Genomic DNA, 25272 nt, shown 5'->3' with positions numbered 1-25272 from the left:
GAGGGGACTCTAATTAAGAATACCTAACTCTCTGATAAGTTAGACACAACCTGCTAAGGGAAATCCAAGCTCTGGCAAGAGAGCTTGGAAAGCAATTCAATTTATTTGCTACACATTTACTGAATCCATCTTCCATGGTGTCACAATCAGTAGTATCATGTTTGCAAGCAGACACTACCTTAAATATCAGAAATGGCTTAAAATTCGAAGAGAACTTTCTTCCAAAAGGTCAATAAAAGAGGCAGACCTCTCTAACTCATGTGTGTGGGACATGGAAGCCAGTCAGATGATGAGAAGTAATAACAGTCCTAACCAAACACCAACTAAAGCATCAAGGATGCTTACCAAACTGGAAGGAAAACGTCCTGTGTCAACTTAGCAAAGTCTCTGAGAAAAACCACAAACCCTATTGTTGGTGAAACATTAGGTTATCAGCAGTATTGAAACAAAAATGTTTGTGGTCTTGAGCTGCCTACAAGTAATAGATTTTGAGGTTACCATTCTAAAGAGAGATGAGATTTGCAGTCCAAATAAAATACTAATATTGACCTCTGATGAGCCAACCAGGAGACAACTGGTGTACACAATCTGATTAGGAGAATTCTGGAAAAGGTGCAAGGCTACATTTCCACAACCTCAGTGCATACTTGGAGCTCATTTTCTCTAAAATTAAAAACAAAGTGAGGTAAATTATCTCTAAAAGTCTAGCTTTTCCTCCTCATAGCACTGTTACTGCAGCCACTGAAATCACTGTGATCAGAAACTCTGCCTTAAAACTCTATTCAATAAGGCCAGTGATACAGCTAAACTATTCCTTATACTCATAGGGGACAGTATCAATTGTACATAATGTCATATTTCTGGACATGTATTTAAGGCATAAAACAAATAAATGAAGGACAGAAGAAAGGAACTGTGAATGTGTATAAAAGCAATGATTAATATTGCCAGAGTATTCTTTTCTCCAGATCTATATTTTACTTCAATAATACTGTTTAATAAAGTTTTGGCCAGGTAAGGATTCTTCTAAAAAGATCCTTCTCTTTGCAAAATTATAGGCATTTTCTCATTCTTGTAGTTTTGACCAAACCAATAATAGTGACTAGTATAATTCTGTAGTTATTATAAGAAAGATCCTGATTTTTAAATGGGTTGACACAATCCATCTTCTGAGCTCTAGTACAAAAACGTTTTCTCTTTTATCTAAACTAGCAGCACCAAACTTGGAGGAGAATGTAGTAGAGGAAGGCATCTTTTTTGACTCATAATAATTTATTGCAGAAAATTATGTAATTGTTTTACAAAAGCATATCATTTCTAAACCACAAGTTTAAGATGAAACTAGTTTAGGAATGACTAAAAACCAAGATACGCTGACACGAAATACCTAATAATTCAAACCATTTTCCGGAGAAAAATCTCATTCAAAAGATTACTAATATATTTAATGATTTTAAGAAATCAAGATAATAGTCTTAACTGTAGAAATATGATGGCCACATATTCCCCACTGGGATACTCTATTCCTCTCTGAGAGTTTTTTCTGTAGGAGATGGTTAAGAAGGTTAACCTGAACTGGTGATAGCCACTATCCATGTGCTGCCCAAGAACCTTGCTTGCTTTATTTATTTATTCATTTATTTATTTATTGACGTAGTTGCCCCGGGCATGATCTCGGCTCACTGCAACCTCCGCCTCCCAGATTCAAGTGATTCTCCTGCTTCAGCCTCCCGAGTAGCTGGGATTACAGGTGCACACCACCACACCAGGCTAATTTTCATGTTTTTAGTAGAGTCGAGGTTTCACTATGTTGGCCAGGCTGGTTTTGAACTTCTGACCTCATGATCCGCCGACTGCCTCAGCCTCCCAAAGGAACCCTGCTTTCTTTTCAGGTGTTTAATTATCTTAGTTCAATGGAGGGGAAAGGATGTTTATGTGACTTGATCCTCATTGTGGGATTAATACATTTTTCTCATCTAACCTCAAAACCTTCTTCCCCATGCTGCCCCACCCTATAAAGTATTTTTGCTCATTATATTTGGAATATATTGGGGTTTGTCTGTGGTTCTCCTCCATTCTGGTTTTTTTTTTTCCCATCTTCTTTACTTACTGAATACTATGATATTGCAAGTACGAACAATGCCAAAGAAGAAAGAATAGTCAGAACAGTGCCAAAAAGCACATATTCTACTTGCTGAAAATAAAAAGAAAACTCCTTAGAGAATTAAAAAGAATTTAAAAGTGGTAGACAATTTTGTGCCTGCCAAAGTCTCAGAGTTTGTATGTCCCTATTAAAGTCTAGAGCTCCCCAGGTTTATCTTGTCCAAGAAAGTTACCCGCCCAAACTCTAGGTCTAGTTCATTATTAAAAGTACCTGCTAAAATTGGAAGCACACAGAAGAAACTTTACAGGTAAAACAATTACAACTATGTGCACAGAACAAAACAGACTGTATAACACACACCACACACATACACACACACACACACACACACACACACACACACACACACACACTCCATGACTGGACTATAGGCTAATGAGGTCTTCAAGGTTTCTGGTACAAATTCCTCAATCCTGAGATTCCTTCGTGTCCTGATTACTAATGATAGGGGAATCTGAAGGACAGCTAGGTTTATCTTTGGACAATTAATTACTAAGAGCGTCATTTGGTTCTTACAGCATTAACACACTGGTCCTAGTTCCTCTTTGAGATACGTAGAAGTCTGTTATAGCTTCCAGATGACCAGTCTCCAGATATCTAAAGGCTGGTATCTTATTCCTACTGACTTTATTAAAGTAAATGTGCCATTTCTCTACATCCATTTTTAATGCAATAATGCAAAAAAATTTGTACTTAAAAAGCAAACAAATTGATACATGAAAGCAAGAATATTGTTGCTGACACAAAGGGAGTCCACAGTCCCAGCCCACCTCTAAAGAGGTTTCACTCACTCAGTATTGACAGGGACTGCTCCAAAAATTCCTCAGATAACTTGAGACTCATCAGTACGCTGGTATGCCTGGTCTAAATATTCTCTGTTCACCAACCCTCTCTACATTATGACAACCATGCCTGGAAATAAGCATGATCTGACCAATAAAGAGTAGGACTCTTGACATTCCCTCTTCCTAATATCATTTAAGTGGCATCAGTTTCATTAGTGGTCCCATCACACTGCAGGGTCACTTGAAATTGTCACTGTGGTGACAAGGCAGGTCATTCCCATTCTATGTTTATGTAATTGGCTTTATGACCCCTCAATGTATGATTTCCTATCTAACAACATCGAATTCAGGCCATCCAAAGGTGTATGAAGAAAATTATCTAGAAAGTTGCCTTAAGGAAATATCTGTATAAAACTTTTTAGACTTTATTTATTCACTCACATTGACTCTAATCTGAGGTCTGAAATGGAAAAACAATCTTTTAGCTGAAAGCTTCAGACAGTAATTTGGAGCATTTTTGATTCTGAGTGAAACACACATACACACATTTATCATTATATGCAAAATGGTCTGTACAATTAGAGCCTTATTTTTGACCTTTAAGATACACTTAGTAATTACTTAGTAATTTTCAACAGACAATACTAAATTTTTTTTTAAAAACATGCACATTCATAAAAGGATTATTTTTCTAGACATTTGAAAGTCCTTTGACCAAACTTTGGTTTAACTCTTAAATATAGACTGCAATATAATTGATACTAAATAATAATTGTTCATTTATGATCATAAGAAAAATTAACACATAAACAAACAAAAAAGCACAAGATTCTTTTTACACAATCACCTGCCTTCCAGAACTATGTTGTGCCCTGGGCTAGAACATACACAATTCAGGCCAGATTTTACTTTCAGAAACATTTCCCCTTGCAGCTGTTGATGTCTCATAGATATCAGAATAACACTGTGCTCTGAAATAATCTGCTGATATCATTGATTTTCAGGAGAGAAGGGAGGCTCCTCCCACACTGCTCATGACTAAGACGATCTGTGTGGAAACAGGTTCCTGGTTGCTTCGAAATGTATTGGCTCTTAGCTGTTTCCCACTCTACTTGAATCCATAACCTTCTGTCTGCTTGAAATATCATCATTTATCTTCAGAGTCATGGAGTGTTAGGTCACAAAAAACAAGTTATTATCTGAAACTCCTTTTAGAGATTCCTATTACGTGAAGAAAGAGCCAGAGAAACAGTTAAGTAACTAACAAAATTTAAATATTCATACACTTCTACGCCTCTCTGATCATTTTTATGTGGCTTAAAAAAAAAAAAAAGAAATTCATCATTTTTTTTCAGATTACTAAATACCTGATCATTGTAAGAATGCAAAAAAATTCAGAGGTGTACGAAGTTCCATCGTCATCTCTCCTGTTTCTCCAAACTGTGCCTCTGAGATAACCCATTTTTGAAGCCTGATGAGTATCATTCCATGTTTTGTTAACATGTTTACAAAGTCTTATATAAACATAGATACATAATACATCCAGGTTTGTAATGCAAGCTATTACAAATCTAAAATAATTTTATATTGTTCTATAACATAAACTTCTGGGCTCAAGCCATCTTCCCACTTCTGCCTCCTTAAGTACTAGGATTACAGGTGTGAGCCACAGTGCCTGATTATAATCTGCTTTTAAACTTAACATTATTATCATGAATAGCCTTCCAAGCCAATAGGCAGTTTGACCACATTGTTTTGAGGCACTGCACAGTATTTGACGGAACAAATGTAAAATAATGCACATAAACATCCCCCTTTCGGTGAACAATGTCTTTTCCGGTTTGCTATTACAATGCTAGTTAACATAGTGATACAGATTTCTCTATCTATTTATGTTTTTTATTTTATAGGGTATATGCCTACATGTGAGAGTGATATACCAATGTACACATTCTTAATTTTTTTATGTGTTACCTAATTACTCTCCCAAAAGAGTCAACAGTGTCAGTGTACACTCTTTCCCCAACAATTTTGATTATATGGGATGTTGTCAGCTTTTCTAAATGGTGTCAAGATAGTGGGTAAAAATAAATCGTATTTTATTGTTTTAAGGCATACTTCTATGGCACGAGTGTAAATATTCTAAATTGTTATTTTATTGTAGTTCTTATTAAAGGTTATAATCATCACTTGTCAAGACACAGTGAGCTATTTTTCCACACTACTTTTGAAAATCCAGAAGTGCACAAAATTCACATATTTCTTTTTTAAGTGTCCCATGAAATACAAATCTTAACTTACCTACTAGCAAACTTAATACTGCAATTCTATTATAAGAATTAAACTATGGGTGTTATTGGAATCAAACCATAAGATTCTAATTTTAATCATCTGATCTAAGTGTCAATCGTAACAACCAAAAGAGATCTGCCAATCTCCTAACCTAGCTATCACAGTCAAATTAACAAAAAATTAACAAACAAGACAACAACCAAAATCTATGCAGATTATCACTAAGAATAATATATGATCCAGTGGAGCTCCTTTGAATTGAGGGATAGGGAAGGATTATGTGAGGTGGTAATAATTAAACTGAGATTTGAGTGTCAAAAAGAACAAGGTGAGGGAGAAGAGGAGACTAGGAAGGCATAGACAAGGAATAGAAAGGCCAGTGTGTCTACAAAATAGAGTGGTAGAGAATAGGAGGATAGAAGGAGGAATTTTAAAGATTAAAAGAGAAGTAGATTTGAGGATAGGAGATAGGAACTAGGGGTCCTGTTTGCACATTTGAAGTTTAAGGCCTATTATAAATCCAAGGGTAGATGAGGATCAGCACCTCAAGAGATGGCTCTAGGGGCCAGGAAGGGGCCAGGATGGACAATACAGATTTACGGACGCTGGCGTCAAGATGCCACTTAAAGCCACTTGAGATCATCTAGGGGTTATCCAAAAAAGCAAAAATTAGTCAACGAAGGTGTAAACAAGGATATAACATCAGTTGAGCACTAGTCTTCAAAAACATAGCAGTATTACACTTTGATTTATGCAAAAAAATGATTTTAAATATCAGATATATCCAAAGTTGTAATATGCATTATTTTAAATGGCTTGAGAATTCATTATAAGGCACCATGCTCAGTCATCTTATGATGCAAAAATTTTCTATTAAAATGCCAATAATAACCTCCAAAGAGTGTTTGTGAATTCAGACACTTACGAGGTGGCAGCATTTTAAGTGAGTCATTATTAGAGGATACAGGTATTAACACAAAATGTTCTGGCCTCAAAAGTGAACACAGAAAACTATCTGTCACAAAACCTTATATGATACACAAAAAAAGTTTAATAATGCAGGAAATAACAAATAAATAAGAAAAGCTTGTGTGAGAGAGTAACTTAACAAGTGTAAGTACTTTGATTCTGGTGACCTTGGGAATGAGTGTCTCCTTAAATTTTGTACCCAGGTGATTCTCCTCCCTCAGCCTGGTCCCAGACAAGTTGATTCCCTTTCTTTACCCTAAAGAGACATGCTTCATTTATTCAAATGATTAAAATTCAAGAATGTGTATATATTAATTAAAATGTTGACATCTAAAAGTACAAATTGGAGGTGCTATGGTCTCAAGAAGCCTTAAAATTATACAAATACATGACCTAACAAAAATGAAAGTAAACAGACTTCAACTAATCATGTTAATCTCATAATTTATCTCATATCATGGAATTTATTCTTAATCACTTTTGAAAGTAGTTCAACACTGTACATCATAACATCTAATATATCTTTAATTTTTCAATCTGTTTACAAGTGTGTTTCCTCTAATAATGACGGTAATAAGGAAAAGGATGGCTTTACAATAAAATTCTAACAAATACACACAAAATTCACTGAAAGATCTGTTCTGTTTTGAAGCCATTAAGTAAGTGCCAGGAATTTTCCAAGTAAGTAACTGAAACTCTTAAAACACTTGTAGGCTTGGAAAAAAAAGTTTTCACATCTCAATACAAGTTTAATTTGTTGATCCATGAATAAGCAATTTTAGCAGATAATCTATTTCCATAATGTTTAAAATGTATTATTTATGATAATATAGATACATTATAAATATGAAATTAATAAATCTTGATTAAATTCCAAGTAAATACATAAGACTTCAAGAATTATGATTTTCTTAATTGACATTTTAGCTTTATTCTAAAGGAAAACATAATAAGCCTAATACATACACCAGGAGAATACAAAGAGTAAAATAGAATGGACTTAAATAAATTTGCTCAGTTCAGTGACAAAACCAGAAAATGAAGAAACAGTTTACTTTTAAACATCATTCACATTCCTCAGCTTCTAATTGGCTTATTCATAAAATGTGCTGTTTACAGAAAATTTAGTTTTTTCAGCAGTCAACAAGATCTTATTTCAAAGTTCAAAAAAACGTAATTAGAAAAAATAGACACTTTAATTCCAAAAATGCTGTAATTAACTTTTTCATATCAAGTAAATTAAACTGCATAGTCTAAAAACTTAAGTTCCAATTCCTAATTCATATTGCAACATGCTAATAAAATGAGGATGAATGAAACTAGCAAAGTCTGTACTTTCCATAAATAACTATATGAAAACTTGAAAAGAGAAGTACAGTATATTTACTCAACAGTAGAAGAAACAGCTAGCACTTTTTAAATGCCATTTATGTAGTTATCTCATCACTCAATACGGGCTAAGTAAATAAATAAAAGACAGCAAAGATTAAAGAAATAAACTCATTAGAAAATAAAACAATGATCAAAGAAATAGTATTCACACAAATTTCAAAGAGGATAGACAAATCATAAACAGAAAAAAAAACTGCCCTATAAGGATAGAAACAGGAAAAAAAAAAAAAAAAAAGAAAGGCAGTAAGTAAAGGTAAGGCAATGTAAATAAGTAGCATGCTTATGCTGCAGACAATGTCATCATGATTAAACTCGAGGTGTGAAAGAGAAAGAGTCTTACCTGAGTGAGGAACACACATGATATATAAAGCAAATAAGAACAGGAGAGGACTGGGCTTCCATTTCCAATGGCAGCTCCACATTCGATCTGAGCGAAACATCCTGCAAAGAAAGAAAATGGCAATTAGGACATTCAACATTCAGTGAAGCATTATGACAAATAAAGTAAAAGTATAGGTTTCCAGTAGGGACTGGAAAATAAACTTTTTTCAGCCTTGCTTCCAAATAGTGGAGCAACTTAAAAGATGACGACGACCTAATGATTTCCTTCAAGCTAATTAGCAAAAGAAAATAAATCCATGCATTTTATTTGCCACATGGCAGCACTTTCCTTATCAAAATATACATAATAGGTGATTTCTGCATAAGGATGGGTAGTCAGACAATTCAAAAAAATTACTTATTAAAAAATAAAGCAATTTTAGTTTCAGCCTCAGCAGACTCATGTTCATCTGGGTAGAAGAAGGATGTTTCTATCAACCTTCCTTATAATCTCCCAGAAATTTAGACTGTAAGGATGTGTATTCCTTAATGTCTGCTGCTTTACAAATGGAAATATTTAACATAAAATCAAATTGCCCAAGCTCTGTTCTATCCCCTAAAGTGATACATTGAAGCATTAATATTCCAAAAAAGGTAAAGTCTTTATATATAAAATAGCTATCAATGTTTTTAAATGGCTATTAAACACCAGGTATTATAGAAAGTAGTAAATGACATTAGATGGAGAGGTGATGCTTTGAAAACTCAACAATCCTTCTGCACGACAGACTCATTTAATTCCGAAAATTATATTTAATAATGATTTAGAAAGGAACATTCACATTATATTGTCTCAAAAAAATGTTATAATACAGTTCATTGAATCAGCACCATCAAAAAAAAGGCAAACCAGCAAAGAAGGAAGAAATTAAAAATGTTAGTCATCAAAAGGGACCATAAGCGGACTGGCGAGCAGAAGAATTGGGAGGCAGAAAGGTAAGCAAGCAGTAGTTAGAAATCTCCAGGAGACCTGAAAATCCCCTCAGGGAGAGTTACTTTGCCTATAAGTAATAACTGAGACTCATTTTATCGAGGAGCAACTAATAAGATACTTTGGGGTTACAGTAATATCTACCCTAAAGCCTAAAGTTTGCTTACCTGGGTGAAATGTGTAATACTAAACAGAAGAGCAGAAAGAGAAATACTCAAATGAGCAAAATTAGACATGGAAGGACTCCTGCACTTGCCCCAAGCCTGCATTTTTAATCTTTAAGAGGCCATCTCCATCTCATAGCCAAGAGAACAAGCTTAGAGTGAGACAGATCTGGTTTGCTACTTATGAACTATGCTGTAACCCTTGGGAAATTGCTTGATGCCTTGTGCCTCCTATTTCTCACCTGTAAAATAAGGAACAGCAATAAACCTAGTCCACAGTGTTGCTGAGATGATTACATAAGACGACGCCTTGCAAGCACAGTTCATGACACTCAGCAAGTACTCAATAAATATTAGCTATTATTATTATTACTATCATTCCAGACATTCTCATTCAAGTGGTGTTATTCTGTCCATAGTGAAATCAAAGGAAAAGACTAAATCAAGAGTAAACAAGATTAATCTCATATGCCAACACCAATCAATTGACTTTATGGTCACTTCTGAGATCACCTGGGGACCGAAATGAAATTGGTTATTCATGTCTGCTAATGAATACAGAAATGTTAAGTAGTGTCTGAAACTCATGCCATGTTTTATTATTCACCAAACTAGAAGTTCTAGAACCATGCAGCTCTCCTGATGGAAATTCTAAACTAGGAAAATTTGAAACTAGGAAAAGATTAAGATTTGAAGAGTATCTGTTGTTTGCAAGTATGTTTTCAAATCCATCCATCCAAAATATCTGAGATTAAAAGAAGTACTGCTAATAAGACGTATATTTTAGTAAGTAAGAAATTAGTAATTATAATAATGGATGTGGACTCTCGAACAGCACCAACTTACCTCCTGTGGCTCTATAAATTGTGTGGTTTGTAGAGCAAGTACTTAAACCCTTAGTCTTTTCTTCTGTAAATAGGATATTACCCACCAAAAAGAACTTGAAATAACAGTACAGGGTAATCTGTAAGGGCTTTTAAAACAGTAGGTGACAAACTTCCGTCCCATAGAAAGTTCACTTATTTGGAAGAATAGGCCTGTTTCCTACTGATGCTGGATGAATGAGTATGCTTTTAAAACAAAAGCACAATTACATATTCAAAGAAATTTAGAGCTAGAAGGACTAATGCTGAAGTCTAATTGAATCTTCTCATTTCACAAAAAAAAGGAAACTTGGGTCCAGAAAAATAAAGAGACAGACCAGTCAAACCTGGCTGTCACCCTTACCGATATTAACAGAAGGATGTATCAGCTCAAAAGAATTCCCAGCTTCTTACACTTTTTGATATATGACAATTATCTTTTATCAACATGTGAATAATGGCTCTTAGATTCATATAATCTCTAAATAATACTCATAGACTCCTGCTCATTAGTTTCGCCATAAAACACTATTTATGCGCTCAGGCAACTTCTTCGCTATAAACGGTTTCAGCATTTAGGGATTCCATATTCAATTCTGAGGCTGTCTTATCAAAGCTGCCTGCAATCCCATCAGTTGCAAATGATGACCACGGCTTAAGGCATTCCATGTGTCCAGATCCTATCACTTCGACAGAAAAGAAACCCAACAAGGCAAGCACTTGTAACTAAACAAACCATAGGACAGGCCAACTTTCAACCACTTTACAGTTTACTGAAGAAGATAAACAAATAAATTAAGAATAGAACACAGGAAGGAAAGTACTATGTGTTTTCTCAGGGGATCACTTAGCAAAGATACACCCCTGAGATTTAAATAACTATCTCCCAAGAATGGAAAATCCTGAACAGGGTTACTAAGGTTCTAAATAGGAACTACGAGGAAAAAAAAAAAAAAAACGCACACACACACACAAGTACACTCTTATATCATTTTGATTGTGGTCTTAAAGTTCTATTGAAGACAGCAGGAACATTTTTTAAGTAAAAGACAGTCATAGACTCCTATATCTGGAAGGAATCTAAAGATTATGCAAAAAAATCTATCATCTTACAGGTGAAAAACTAAGATACTAAACTACTTGCCCAAGATCATATGATCAGTGGTGTCAGAGCCAAAACATCATTTTTGTCACTTGGCTTCCAACCTAGGGTCCTTTTTGAGAACCACGCTACCTCTGTTGCAAACTTGTTCCCCTTTTCAATCTACGTAAGCTACAAAATACAATTTGCTTGAGTCCTGTTTCAGGAAGCTTTAGAATGTAACCCTTCTACAGAATTGCTTTAAATGTGGATATGATTCCTTGTACGCATTATTTTATCCAAATGGATCACCGAAATAATCTTAAAAACCTACCATTTTCCATCTCTCTACTCCTATTGGTTTCCCCAAAAGTCACAATTTAAAGAGAAATTAGTGAAGAAATTGTGATATTAGTGGAGAAATTGATATGACACTAATGCAACCAATAACAGCAACTGTCAGAATTAACTGCTTTCGTCATATCCCATCCCTGTTTCTGTGGCAAATCTTTTCATAAAAGGGACTGGGGAGTGGCAGAGAAAATACCTTAATTCTTCCAGAGTGAAAAGAACAGTAATTTGGTTTATTCAAGTCTGCTCATAATCGTATTTCTTTTTTTGGTTAAAGAGCATGTTCCTGAGCCAAAGCAATGTATTTTTTTTTTTAAGTGCTATTCTATTAACTCGATTTAAGTCCCTTTATTAAGTTGGGTGTACCTCCACTTCAAAAAGGCTGATTTATTCTTCAACCCTGCACAAATCTTAAACTTTATTTGAACAGTAACATGTATAACTGGCTTATACCAGAGGTGAGAGTAAAACTCAGCCTTAAGAATTACACACATAGGTACACAAGAAAAAGAGAAGTAAATTGTATCAATATACTGGTTTTAACATTGTACTATAGGTTTTCCAAATGCTACCACTGGGGGAACTGGGTCAAAGGTATACTGGATCTCCATACTTTTTGGCAACTATATTTGAAGTTAGAAATACCTTTAAAATTTCAATTGAAAAATTAAACTCTTAAGCCCTTATGTATACAACTTGTTCTCAGATGGTTCAGAAAAAAATTGTGTGTGTGTGTGTACAGGAGGGGCTGGTGCGGAGGCAGGTAAGGAGGAACAGGAATGATTAAACAAATGGGGCCAATAATTAGAATAGGTAATTGTGGGTGAAAGGTATAGAGGTGTGTTCTTTCTTTGCATTATTTTTATTCTTGAAAACTTCCTGTAGATTTAAAATGATTTCTACAAGAGTTAAATACATACACATTTACATTGAAACATATCACTGTTTTCATGTCACGGCTCTCTCTTCACTATTGAGTATTATTGCTTTAATCATTGTCACTTTGATAGAAGAAGTTGTGTCTCATTTGAATTTCCTTTGTTTGGATTGTCATGTTCAAGTCATTTGTATAGTTTTCTATTACAAATATAAATATTTTCCTCATTGATTTGTGATTTTTTGACCACTCTTATTTTAAATACGTTAAACTTTTGTCATATTTGCTCTGCTTTAAATAAATTAATCTTGAACCTTTTTTTAAGGCATTCCAGATAATTCCATTTCAAGTAATGCTTATAAAGGAAAGTAAGATGACACTCATGTAGCCACATATTTTTATCAATATATCCTTTATACAGTACCACCCCAGTCAACTATATTGCTTCTTAACATCATCCAATGTAGATAATAATCTCATCCAATTAGAAATGAAAATTGAAAGATAACAGTTTTTGCCCATGCATACCACAAACATTGAACAAAGTGTTTTCTATTTAGTCTAAATTCTAAATAGACTGTAGAAACTTTTAATCATCCCATCAGAAATGTAAACTCTGTAAGATATATAGGCCGTTAGAAAAATGGTCACATTTTAAAAAGCGGTCATTAGTTTATTTTTAATATGTAAACTAATTCTCTTTCAAATCATTATTTCCAGACATCAGAGTCATGTGTCCAGTTAGGCTACAAAACTACAGGCTTCTAATATTTCCCATAAATCAAGAGACAATAGCCTTATTCACCATTCATATTGAAAAAGCACAATGTCATGTAATTTATATAAGCCATAAATGGAACAGTAGCTTCATGCAGCTTGAGATGAATTAACGCAAGTCTTGCTACATCTACTAAATTTCTTAGGGTATGAAAAATATGCAGTCACTACAACTCCCAAATATATTCGTAAAGCCTATAATTTCAGAACTTGACTATAACAATATACAAATACACTTTCTCCACAAGGAGGAGGCATAAAACACACATAAGTAGTTTCTGTACTTGAATCTATTAAAATTTAAAGCATAATATAGCTTATGTTCCCCATTTTAACATTTTTCAACAAGATAATAAGAATATTAATCTTGGAAAGATTGGTAATTCTTTCCATATATTCTAACAAACCAATACCTAAAAAGAATCAGACCATCCTAAACCACTCCATATGAATCGTAAACAGCAAAATGGAAAAAAACATACTTACCATCTGGTAAAAAATGGAAACTTTCAGTCAAAATAGCTCAATAAAGAATCTCAAATCCAGGTATCAAGCCCTATTTTCTACATGATTTCATATTCACGCTTTTACCCTATAATGACCCTGGAGGAACTGGGTCAAAGGTATACTGGATCTCCGTACTTTTTGGCAACTATATTTGAAGTTAGAAACACTTTTAAAATTTCAATTGAAAAATTAAACTCTTAAGCCCTTATGTATACAACTTGTACTCAAATGGTTCAGAAAAAAATTGTGTGTGTGTTTGTGTGTGTACAGGAGGGGCTGGTGGGGAGGCAGGCAAGGAGGAACGGGAATGATTAAACAAATGGGGCCAATAATGACATGATTTTTTAATCACGAAGAATTCAAGTGGACTATATAACTTAATTTCATGATCAGGAAATTTTTACATAACCTGTTGATAAGCTTAACATCTTTTATTTTAAAAATAGGTATTTATACTTTTATGTGTAATATGCTTTTTTTCTCATAAGATCTAAATACTTAGGAAAGCTGAAAAAACCTGGGCAAATACCTGATGTTAAAATCCCAGGTATATTTTCAAGAAAAACTGAAGCTGAAAACAAGCTCATATTACTTCAAAATGTGTAGCCTGTATATGAGAACAAGTCTTATATGAAAATGCTGGCTGTATCCCAAAATAATTTTTTTCAAGTTATACCTTGCCGATTCCACCGGCATAAAGGAAACTTTAAAACTCCCAGGTGTGGAATTATTTCACATGCTGTTTTAGTAAAAATAAGTGGTTCATATCTGATTACATCTCACAGTACTAGGAACAGAGTTACAGAGTGCTACACTTGTGGGCACTATCCTTTCTCCTATTTTAAAAATGTGTGTTTGGGGAGTGGGGAAGTAGGGAATGGAAAGTGCAGGAAAGTCTGGAAAAACAGGACCTAGGGGGCAGGTCTTTCCCTATGTACTGAACTGAAAGAGTAAATTCATGTAGGATCCAGGAGTTGGGGAAAGGAGGGTTAACTACCAAGTTCTAGAAATTGTTGTACGTGAGTTAGTGGAAGGGGATAAAACGTCTGTCACGGTGTCCGCCCAAGATTAAGTAAAACACCAGAAGGAAAATTACCTATTACAAGAAAAAGAAACTTCTTGTTTGGACACAAATATAAGCTTGGCCCTTTTGAGTACAATCTTCCTTTTCCCATTCTGGAAGGCCAGACGGTGCGTGGCGACCCTTTCATGGGGTCGCTCTGAGCCACCTCACCATTAGGATGACAATTCTATGGAAGCAAAATCTTTCAAGTTTCTGTTTCAATGCCCCAATTCTCCCCGCCCCCATAAGTCTATGGAAGTCCCCTCAGATCCTATCATGTAACGTGGCATAACCCTTAATTACTTCTTAATCTCCAAAGCACACTGAAAACATTTTCTGCGCACCTTAAAAAAAATTCAAACACCCCAAAGATCCAAGAATAACTTCTACAGTCAATGGTGACAATGTGTAAAGTCAACATTCTCTCGGCATACCAGTACCTTCCAAGACCCCAGGTGTTGATCCCGGAGAGCGCCTTCTTGGCAGGGCCAGGCCCCTGGACCGGAGGAGCGGTGCCTGTTACTCCTTGTTTAATTTGAATTGAAAACACGTTTTCCCCATTCTTGAAGCCCTGCCCTTTTTTATTAGGCTTTACACCGCCCAAATGTGAGGTTTACCTCGCTGGGAGGGGGAAGCCACACACACGTGTCACAACTCCACTTGGCAATAGTCCTACTCCTCAGTGCCTCGAGGGACAAACTGAAGACAAACTAGTTTATTCCCTCCGTGCAGTTGAAGTCCTTACAAAATTATTTCTCTTGCGGGTGGGGTGGTCGGGGAGGGGGCGTCAGAGGGTGAACACAGATAAAAGAGTGAAGGAATTCCGAGCTGAAAGGTGGGACTTACATGTTGACATTACTGCGTCGAGGTCCCCTTCGGCCGCAAGATCATCCTCCACCACTTTCCCGGCTCTGCTGCAGCTGCTCCACCCAGGGGGAACCCAGGGGCCCCAGTCGTGCGTTGCGGCGGGACCCTCCTTTACGCTGTTTCTGCAGAGTTCATGGGCTTTCCCGACGGCGTAAGGTGAACCCTGGGCGCGGCGGCGTTCAGCGCAGGGCCTGCGGGCGAGAAAGCAGGCTGGCGGCAGGTTCCTCCTGGCAGGGAAGTTGGCAGGGTGAGGGCTAGAAGCTGAGGAAGTCGGGTGTGCGTGGCGCTGGTGCTGAGGAGACCCGGCCGGGCAGGGTGCGTGGGCAGAAGGGTGCGCGTCGCAGGTCCTCGCCCCTGCTGGCGGGAGGCGGGACTCGGCCACCACCCTGGGGACTTGGGTCCCCCTCGTGGGCGCAGGCTACTCTCCCCCGGCCCGTGCGCTCCGCCCGCGCTTCCGGCGCAGCGGCGTGACCGGAGCCGGGGCTCAGGTGCGGCGGCGCCGGCTGCGTGGACTTCTGAACGGACTCCGTCGGCCCAGGTCTGGGCGCTCTGCGGCTAGGGCTGTCCCGGAGGCGCAGCTGCCCCACCCAGGATCCTGAACCTCAGGGCCGAAAGGGAGAAGTCGCCCCGCGGGGCGGGACAGGCGCTCTCGGAGCGAGCGGCGAAGGGAGAGTGGCGGCGGGTAGGCGTGGGGTGGGCGATGGGCGCAGAGCCGGGCTGAGCGGGGAGGGGACAGGGCGGACCTGGAGGTCGCCAGAATGCTGGGAGCGCTGAACCGGGGCGACCCTCAACGAGAGAAAGGAGAAGCTGGGAAGGCAGGCGCTCCTGTGGCATCTCCCCAGCGTTTGCAGCCCACCCGAGTCCCCGCGCGGGTCTCCCCGCCACGCTCCCGGGTCGTTGCTTTGCTTAACTTTTCTGCCACTTTACTTTTCTGTCTTCTCTCACTGTTTCGCTTGCTCGAAAAAATGAAGGGATGTTAACACGGGGCTGGGAAGATGGTCACATAACATTTTATTGAGAGGGATTGATTTGCCAATGTAAATCTAGCTGCTCGTTGGGGAAGGTTAGCTTCCTGCTCTCCAATGCTCCTGTAAAGTAGCTGCCTGGCAAAAGATCTGGACACACCTCCTTGGGAATGAGAAGAGAGAAGGGCTTACACTTGGAAAAAGGTTTTCTTCCCATTGTGTACTGCCAGAGTTAGTCCACAAAATGCTAGAGGCAAACCTTCCGGTGCCAGGACTGTATGCACATCCAGAACCCTAACAGCCCAGCTTGCACGGGGTACACACTGGCAGATGCACAGGCCACGCACAGAAGTGCCCTAACAATTATTTAACGCTGATTAGCTTGTGATAGAGAACTGTTGGTGGGTGCGGGGGTGGGGAAGAGGTAAAGCAGGACTTACTCACAGTTACAGGCAGGAAGCTGGGACGCTGCCACCAATTCCAGAGGCCTGAACATCTAGGGTGTGTTCTACTTGTCATTTTTATCAGTATTCATTTTGATGAATAAACAGTATGATTAATAGAGACATTGAGTTGTAGCATTTAAGGGAAGTTAAGTTCTTCTGCCCAACTCTCTCACATTAACAGATAGGGAAATAAGACTGACAAGATCTGAGGTCTGTGCACACCAGCTAGAGGTGACCAGGGGCTAAGATCAGGTTCCCAGACTCCCCTTTTGAGTCAGTCTCTATTAAATGATATAGTCCCAAAGAAATTTAAGTGCCATTCATGAAATTTTTTAAAAGCAACATGTATTTCACAGTTTTGTGGGTCAAGAACGTGGATGTGCCTTAGCTCAATGTCTCTCAGGAGGCTACAATTAGAGTGGTGACTAAGGCTGTGGTCCGATCTGAAGGCTTGACAGGGGAAAGATCTACTTCCAAGTTCACATATGTATTTATTCCAGTCATAGAATTTTAAAGCTAGAAGAAACCTGGAAATATAAGAGCAAATAAATATAAATAACTGCCAGGCATGGTGGCTCATGCCTGTAATCCCAGCACTTTGGGAAGCTGAGGTGGATCAGCTGAGGTCAGGAGTTTAAGACCAGTTTGGCCAACATGGTGCAACCTCATCTCTACTGGGGAAAAAAAAAAAAAAATAGCCATGGTGGCACACACCTGTAATCCCAGCTACTTTTGCTGAGGCAGGAGAATCACTGGAAGGTGGAGGTTGCAGTGAGCTGAGGTTGCACCACTGAACTCCAGCCTGGGCAAAAGAGCTAGACTCTGTCTCAAAAAAAGAAAAGAAATATAAATAACTGCATTATTCAGTGTTCTCCAGAAGAACAGAGCCAGTTAGATGTGTGTATGTACATAGATTGATATATTTTAGTTTTAAGGTATTGTGGAGGTACAAGTGCAAAATTTACAGTCAGGCAGCCTGGAGATTCAGGGAAGAGTTATAGTCCAAATCCAAATGCAGTCTGGCAGAATTCCTTCTTGCTTAGGGTAGATCAGTCTTTGGTCTGTTAAGGCCTTCAACCACTTGGATGAGGCTTACCTACGGAAAGGAGGATAATCATCTCTGTACATAGTCCCCCGATTTTTTTAATAGTTTTTATTCTGATTTTCTTTTTGACATTTATTTTTGTCTTTGACATATTATAATTGTATATATTTGTGGGATACAATGTGATATTTTTATATTTTGACATTCCATGTGGAATGATTATATCAAGCTAATTAACATGTTTATCATTTTTGTGATAAGAACATTTGAAATTTAGCAATTTTGAAATATGCAAGGCATTATTATCTATATTCACAATGCTGTGAAATAGATTTCAAAAACTTATTCCTTCTAACAGAAAAACTTTGTATCCTTTGACCAACATTTCACCATTCCACCCCACCTCACCCTCTAGCCTCTGGTAACCACCATTGTACTCTCTACTCTTATTAGTTTGTTTCAAATTCCACATGTAAGTGGGATCATTTGCTTTTTCTCTCTCTGTCCATCAGTGGATGAATGAATAAAGAAAACATGGAATATATACACAATAGAATGCCGTTCGACCTTTAAGATAGAAATTCTGTCGTTTGTGACACATGGATGGACCTAGAGGACTTTATGCAAGGCCCACTGATTCAAATGTTAATCTCATCCAAGAAACACCATCACAGACACATACAGAATAACGCTTGGCCAAATCTGGACACCATGGCCAAGCCAAGTTAACACATAAAAAAATTAACCATCACATTAACCAAAAAAAGATGGACATATATCAAGAAGACAGTAGTTTTCACATGTGCTATTACTATATGTTAAAATGTTCATAATTTTAAGCATTGAAATTAATACATGATCAGAATCATAGCTAAAATATTTCAATGAATCGGTGCCTGTCATCGGTCAGTTTGTTAATAAAATCTGTATATTTTGGCAGTTTTGTCCTCAAACTAAGAATTTGTTCTTTTCTTTTGAAAAAGCATGTTAGGGAAATGGAGTGTATGGTGGAAAGTATATAGTCTTTTAATGCAATAGACCTGGATTCTCAACTTGCCCCTACAATTTCTCAGCATTGTGAACTCTGGCAGTTTGCTATGTAAACTAAGCTTGATTTGTGAAATAAGAATAATAATGCTTGTAATGTTTAACTCATAGAGCTGTTAGGCAGATTCAGTGAGACATTCTGATGTCATTAGACATTCTAATGACATGAAGCATTCAGCATATTTCCTGAAGTTTGCTAATATTAGTTGTCTCTGCCCACCCTCTTATGATTATCCTAAACTGAAAAGTGCCAAGACCACATTCCTCTACACACAGGAATCCTCTGACAACATTCCAGACAAAATGAATATTGAACATCTGTTTGAATCCCTTAACATTGATGCACACTCAACTGTGAGAAGCTTCCTCTTTCTGTGGATTGAATCAAACATTCATGCTTTCAACTCCCATTCAGAACAAGCACATTCTGTCATCCACAATAAGCCTTTCAAATATCTGAAAACAGCTATCATCTCTCTGTTGAGCCTTCCTTCATTCAGTTTTGACAGCCCTAGTTATTTTAACCATTCAGTGTCTGGCTCCTCACCACACATGTGACTTGCCCTTTCCTATCTGCATATTAGTCAACATCAGCCCTCTTTGCAGTGTACTCAAAGTGGATTTCAAACCTCAGCCCTGATGACAGTGAGATCCTTACCATTCTTGAACTGGATATTACTCTTATGTAAATAAAAGTTGGTGTTGACTTTTTGAGCAGCAAAACATTGTTTCAGCAACACAAATTCTGTCATTTATGACAACATGAATGCACCTAGAGGACATTATGCAAAGTCCAGTGATTCAGATGTTAATCTCATCCAAGAAACACCTTCACAGACATATGCAAAATAATGTTTGACCAAATACCTGAACACCATGGCCAAGCCAAGTTGACACATACAATTAAGCATCAGATTAACCAAAAAGAGATGGACATACACATAAAATCAAATATAGCAGGAATAGTAACTATAATAAATTGACCTTCTATGTGCCAGGGAGTATATAAATGTTATTCCACAAATCAAGTAGATTAATAAATATATATTTGTAAATAATTCAACCCAATTGGAAATTTCTGTGTTTATGTTTCATTCTGCCTTAATCAGTCCGTGTCCTTCTGATTCATCAAGTTTCTTGCTTTCTTCAGCAGAGAGGGTAAAAGAAATGTGGTCTTTGACTTACTTGTATCAGTAGATATCAACCTTTTTGGTCGCTGGCCATTGGTCCACATAGGATGTCAGTCTGGTAAGTAAGTCTCTTTCAGGCTCTTTCTTCATTCCCTTAATGGCCTATCAGTCTTCATCAGCCTGGCCCCCTCCAAGCAGCCCTTCTCTCTTTGTGGCCTTGCCTGCTTCCTGGGTCTCTATCTGAGGGGCAGGGTACAAAGCTTCTCTTGGAAACCACTCAACTCCCTGATCTCACAAACTGCCCCTCCCCCACCCAACCTCTTTTCTAACATGATAGGAGATAGCTTCTCATTTCTCTTTCTAAGAGAATGTAGTAGACCAAGTTATGTACCTTCTGACTAGAACAGGCTTTGTGAAATAAACTAGTGAAGGGGATCAAAATATGCCACCCCATGATATGCTACATTGGCATAATGATTATTTTGAGCTGAAGGCAATTATGAAGCAGCAAACAGAAAGAGCTCTTTGTCCTCCCCTGATTTGCCTAAAAGCAGGACATGAATGTCCTTCCTTCTCTCATACCATGAAGAGGAAAACAACCATTGTTACTGGAGTTGGAATGTCAGCACCAACATTGGTCTGCACGAACAAACCTTACTAAAATAACCCTTATCTTCCATTAGTTTCCCTTTATATATTTACCTTCCCTCAATTGACTGTCCCTGGAAGCCTAGTTTCCTTTTCCTTTGTTTTGTCAGTTCTCCACAAACTTATCTTTCTTTGTTAAGATATATAAGTTCCAAATTCTAATCACACCTTTGAGTTACCCATCATTAAGTTCTTCTATATATATGTACATTGCATGCATAAACAAATTCTGGGGTTCTTTTTTCCTGTTGATCTGTCTTTTTGAAGTGTAATTCACAGGCCCAAGCCACTGAACCTAAGAAGGTTAAAAAAAAAGAAGTTTTAATCTCTCTCCCTACAGAAGTCACTGGAAGTTTCTGAGTAGATGAGACCATGATCTGACATATATGGAAGATAGACTCTAGGGAGTTTAACAGTAAGAACAAGGAGACTATTTAGATGGCTGTTGCATAATCCAGGTAAGAGAGAATAATGTATCATATCAACTATGGTGGTGAAAAAGGAAGTGATGAGAAGTAATTGAATATGGGGTATTTTGAAGGTGATTTGCTTATAGTTAGATATTGAGTATAAGAGAAAGCAGAAACAAAGAATACCCTGAAATATTTCACTTAGGCAACTGAGTGGAGTTTTTAATCACAGAGTTGGAGAAGACGGGGAAGGAAACAGTTTCGGGGAGAAAACTCAAGAGTTCAGTTTTGGACTTGGTAAGTCTGAGATATTCTAACACATGCAGCTAACTCACAATATAACAGTACAAATTGTTAATTAAGCGTTACATTCTAAGATTTTGTCTGAAGTCAATGTCAAACTTCCTGGTGATTGCAGAATGAACTTTCATGGTAAGATGAAATTCTAATTAATTCTGAAGAATAGGTTGGACTTACACTGACAGTTTGAACCAGTGGAACTATTTTAGCAACAATGTAGGAAAACATGAAAAAAAATTTTTTTTAATTTATTTATTTTTTTATTATTATTATACTTTAAGTTCTAGGGTACATGTGCATAACATGCAGGTTTGTTACATATGTATACCTGTGCCATGTTGGTGTGCTACACCCATCAACTCGTCAGCATCCATCAACTCGTCATTTACATCACATATAACTCCCATTGGAATCCCTCCCCCTTCCCCCCTCCCTATGATAGGCCCCAGTGTGTGAAGGTCCCCTTCCCGAGTGCAAGTGATCTCATTGTTCAGTTCCCACCTAAGAGTGAGAACATGCGGTGTTTGGTTTTCTGTTCTTGCGATAGTTTACTGAGAATGATGGTTTCCAGCTGCATCCATGTCCCTACAAAGGACACAAACTCATCCTTTTTTATGGCTGCATAGTATTCCATGGTGTATATGTGCCACATTTTCTTAATCCAGTCTGTCACTGATGGTCATTTGGGTTGATTCCAAGTCTTTGCTATTGTGAATAGTGCAGCAATAAACATACGTGTGCATGTGTCTTTATAGCAGCATGATTTATAATCCTTTGAGTATATACCCAGTAATGGGATGGCTGGGTCAAATGGTATTTCTAGTTCTAGATCCTTGAGGAATCGCCACACTGTCTTCCACAATGGTTCAACTAGTTTACAGTCCCACCAACAGTGTAAAAGTGTTTCTATTTCTCCACATCCTCTCCAGTACCTGGTGTTTCCTGACTTTTTAATGATTGCCATTCTAACTGGTGTGAGATGGTATCTCATTGTGGTTTTGATTTGCATTTCTCTAATGGCCAGTGATGATGAGCATTTTTTCATGTGTCTGTTGGCTGTATGAATGTCTTCTTTTGAGAAATGTCTGTTCATATCCTTTGCCCACTTTTTGATGGGGTTGTTTGTTTTTTTTCTTGTAAATTTGTTTGAGTTCTTTATAGGTTCTGGATATTAGCCCTTTGTCAGATGAGTAGATTGCAAAAATTTTCTCCCATTCTGTAGGTTGCCTGTTCACTCTGATGGTAGTTTCTTTTGCTGTGCAGAAGCTCTTTAGTTTACTTAGATCCCATTTGTCTATTTTGGCTTTTGTTGCCATTGCTTTTGGTGTTTTAGACATGAAGTCCTTGCCCATGCCTATGTCCTGAATGGTATTACCTAGGTTTTCTTCTAGGGTTTTTATAGTATTAGGTCTAACATTTAAGTCTCTAATCCATCTTGAATTAATTTTCGTATAAGGAGTAAGGAAAGGATCCAGTTTCAGCTTTCTACTTATGGCTAGCCAATTTTCCCAGCACCATTTATTAAATAGGGAATCCTTTCCCCATTTCTTGTTTCTCTCCGGTTTGTCAAAGATCAGATGGCTGTAGATGTGTGGTATTATTTCTGAGGACTCTGTTCTGTTCCATTGGTCTATATCTCTGTTTTGGTACCAGTACCATGCTGTTTTGGTTACTGTAGCAGGACAGCGGAGCAAGATGGCTGAATAGGAACAGCTCCAGTCGCCAGCTCCCAGCGCGAGCAACACAGAAGACAGGTGATTTCTGCATTTTCAACTGAGGTACTGGGTTCATCCACTAGGGAGTGCCGGACTGGTCAGCTGCTGCACTGGTCAGCTGCTGCAGCCCCCGATCAGGGAGAGCTGAAGCAGGGCGAGGCATCGCCTCACCTGGAAAGCACAAGGGGGAAGGGAATCCCTTTTCCTAGACACAGGAACTGAGACACACCACACCTGGAAAATCGGGTAACTCCCACCCCAGTACTACGCTTTACCAAGAGTCTTAGCAAACGGGCACACCAGGAGATTGTATCCCACACCTGGCTGGGAGGGTCCCACGCCCACGGAGCCTCCCTCATTGCTAGCACAGCAGTCTGCTATCTAACAGCAAGGCAGCAGCAAGGCTGGGGGAGGGGCGCCCACCATTGCTGAGGCTTAAGTAGGTAAACAAAGCCACTGGGAAGCTCGAATTGGGTGGAGCTCACAACAGCTCAAGGAGGCCTGTCTGTCTCTGTAGACTCCACCTCTAGGGACAGGGCACAACTAAACAACAACAACAACAACAAAAACAAATTAAAAAGCAGCAGAAGCCTCCACAGACGCAAAGGACTCTGTCTGATAGCTTTGAAGAGAGCAGTGGATCTCCCAACACGGAGGTTGAGATCTGAGAACGGACAGACTGCCTGCTCAAGTGGGTCCCTGACCCCTGAGTAGCCTAACTGGGAGACATCCCCAGTAGGGGCAGACCAACACCCCACACCTCACACGGTGGAGTACACCCCTGAGAGGAAGCTTCCAAAGCAAGAATCAGACAAGTACACTTGTAGCCTCTGCTGCTGATACCCAGGCAAACAGGGTCTGCAGTGGACCTCAAGCAATCTCCAACAGACCTACAGCTGAGGGTTCTGACTGTTAGAAGGAAAACTAACAAACAGGAAGGATACCCACACCAAAAGCCCGTCAGTACATCACCATCATCAAAGACCAGAGGCAGATAAAACCACAAAGATGGGGATAAAGCAGTGCAGAAAAGCTGGAAATTCAAAAAATAAGAGTGCATCTCCCCCTGCAAAGGAACGCAGCTCATCGCCAGCAACGGATCAAAGCTGGACGGAGAATGACTTTGACGAGATGAGAGAAGAAGGCTTCAGTCCATCAAACTTCTCAGAGCTAAAGGAGGAATTACGTACCCAGCGCAAAGAAACTAAAAATCTTGAAAAAAGAGTGGAAGAATTGATAACTAGAATAATTAATGCAGAGAAGGCCATAAACGAACTGACAGAGATGAAAACCATGACACAAGAAATACGTGACAAATGCACAAGCTTCAGTAACCGACTCGATCAACTGGAAGAAAGAATATCAGCGATTGAGGATCAAATGAATGAAATGAAGCGAGAAGAGACACCTAAAGAAAAAAGAAGAAAAAGAAATGAACAAAGCCTGCAAGAAGTATGGGATTATGTAAAAAGACCAAATCTACGTCTGATTGGGGTGCCTGAAAGTGAGGGGGGAAATGGAACCAAGTTGGGAAACACTCTTCAGGATATCATCCAGGAGAAGTTCCCCAACCTAGTAGGGCAGGCCAACATTCAAATTCAGGAAATACAGAGAACGCCACAAAGATACTCCTTGAGGAGAGCAACCCCAAGACACATAATTGCCAGATTCACCAAAGTTGAAATGAAGGAAAAATCTTAAGGGCAGCAAGAGAGAAAGGTCAGGTTACCCACAAGGGGAAGCCCATCAGACTAACAGCAGATCTCTCAGCAGAAACTCTACAAGCCAGAAGAGAGTGGGGGACAATATTCAACATTCTTAAAGAAAAGAATTTTCAATGCAGAATTTCATATCCAGCCAAACCAAGTTTCATAAGTGAAGGAGAAATAAAATCCTTTACAGATAAGCAAATGCTTAGAGATTTTGTCACCAGGCCTGCCTTACAAGAGACCCTGAAGGAAGCACTAAACATGGAAAGGAACAACTGGTACCAGCCATTGCAAAACATGCCAAAATGTAAAGACCATCGAGGCTACAAAGAAACTGCATCAACTAATGAGCAAAATAACCAGTTAATATCATAATGGCAGGATCAAGTTCAC

The 25272-nt window shown here is 38.4% G+C and overlaps 1 protein-coding gene and 1 long non-coding RNA gene across 18 annotated transcripts in view; one reads left to right on the top strand and one right to left on the bottom strand.

The window, feature by feature from the left end:
* ADGRG6 (adhesion G protein-coupled receptor G6) overlaps window positions 1-16088 on the bottom strand; it is a 135356-nt gene extending 119268 nt beyond the window's left edge. For 9 of the 15 annotated variants that reach the window (XM_005551996.5, XM_005551991.5, XM_074037150.1 and 6 more), the window contains exons 1-2: window positions 15444-16088; window positions 7943-8043 (exon numbers count right to left, since the gene is read on the bottom strand). In XM_005551996.5, coding sequence (XP_005552053.1) covers window positions 7943-8043; window positions 15444-15445 — 103 coding nt within the window. In that variant the 5' untranslated portion in view covers window positions 15446-16088. Of the gene's footprint in view, window positions 1-7942; window positions 8044-15037; window positions 15157-15443 lie in introns of those variants that run through there. The other 6 variants (XM_005551993.5, XM_074037151.1, XM_074037148.1 and 3 more) reach the window with 1 other exon arrangement.
* LOC123573021 (uncharacterized) overlaps window positions 15915-25272 on the top strand; it is a 42556-nt gene continuing 33198 nt past the window's right edge. For 2 of the 3 annotated variants that reach the window (XR_012433497.1, XR_012433496.1), the window contains exons 1-3: window positions 15915-16146; window positions 20121-20215; window positions 21086-21203. This is a non-coding gene — a long non-coding RNA (uncharacterized lncRNA). Of the gene's footprint in view, window positions 16147-20117; window positions 20216-21085; window positions 21204-25272 lie in introns of all 3 variants that reach the window. The other variant, XR_006697720.3, reaches the window with a different exon arrangement.

The sequence above is a fragment of the Macaca fascicularis genome, chromosome 4, assembly GCF_037993035.2.
Source record: "Macaca fascicularis isolate 582-1 chromosome 4, T2T-MFA8v1.1".
Classification (NCBI taxonomy): Eukaryota; Metazoa; Chordata; class Mammalia; order Primates; family Cercopithecidae; genus Macaca; species Macaca fascicularis.
Note: the sequence above shows the minus strand (reverse complement) of the source record. Positions and strands in the feature narration are given on the sequence as shown.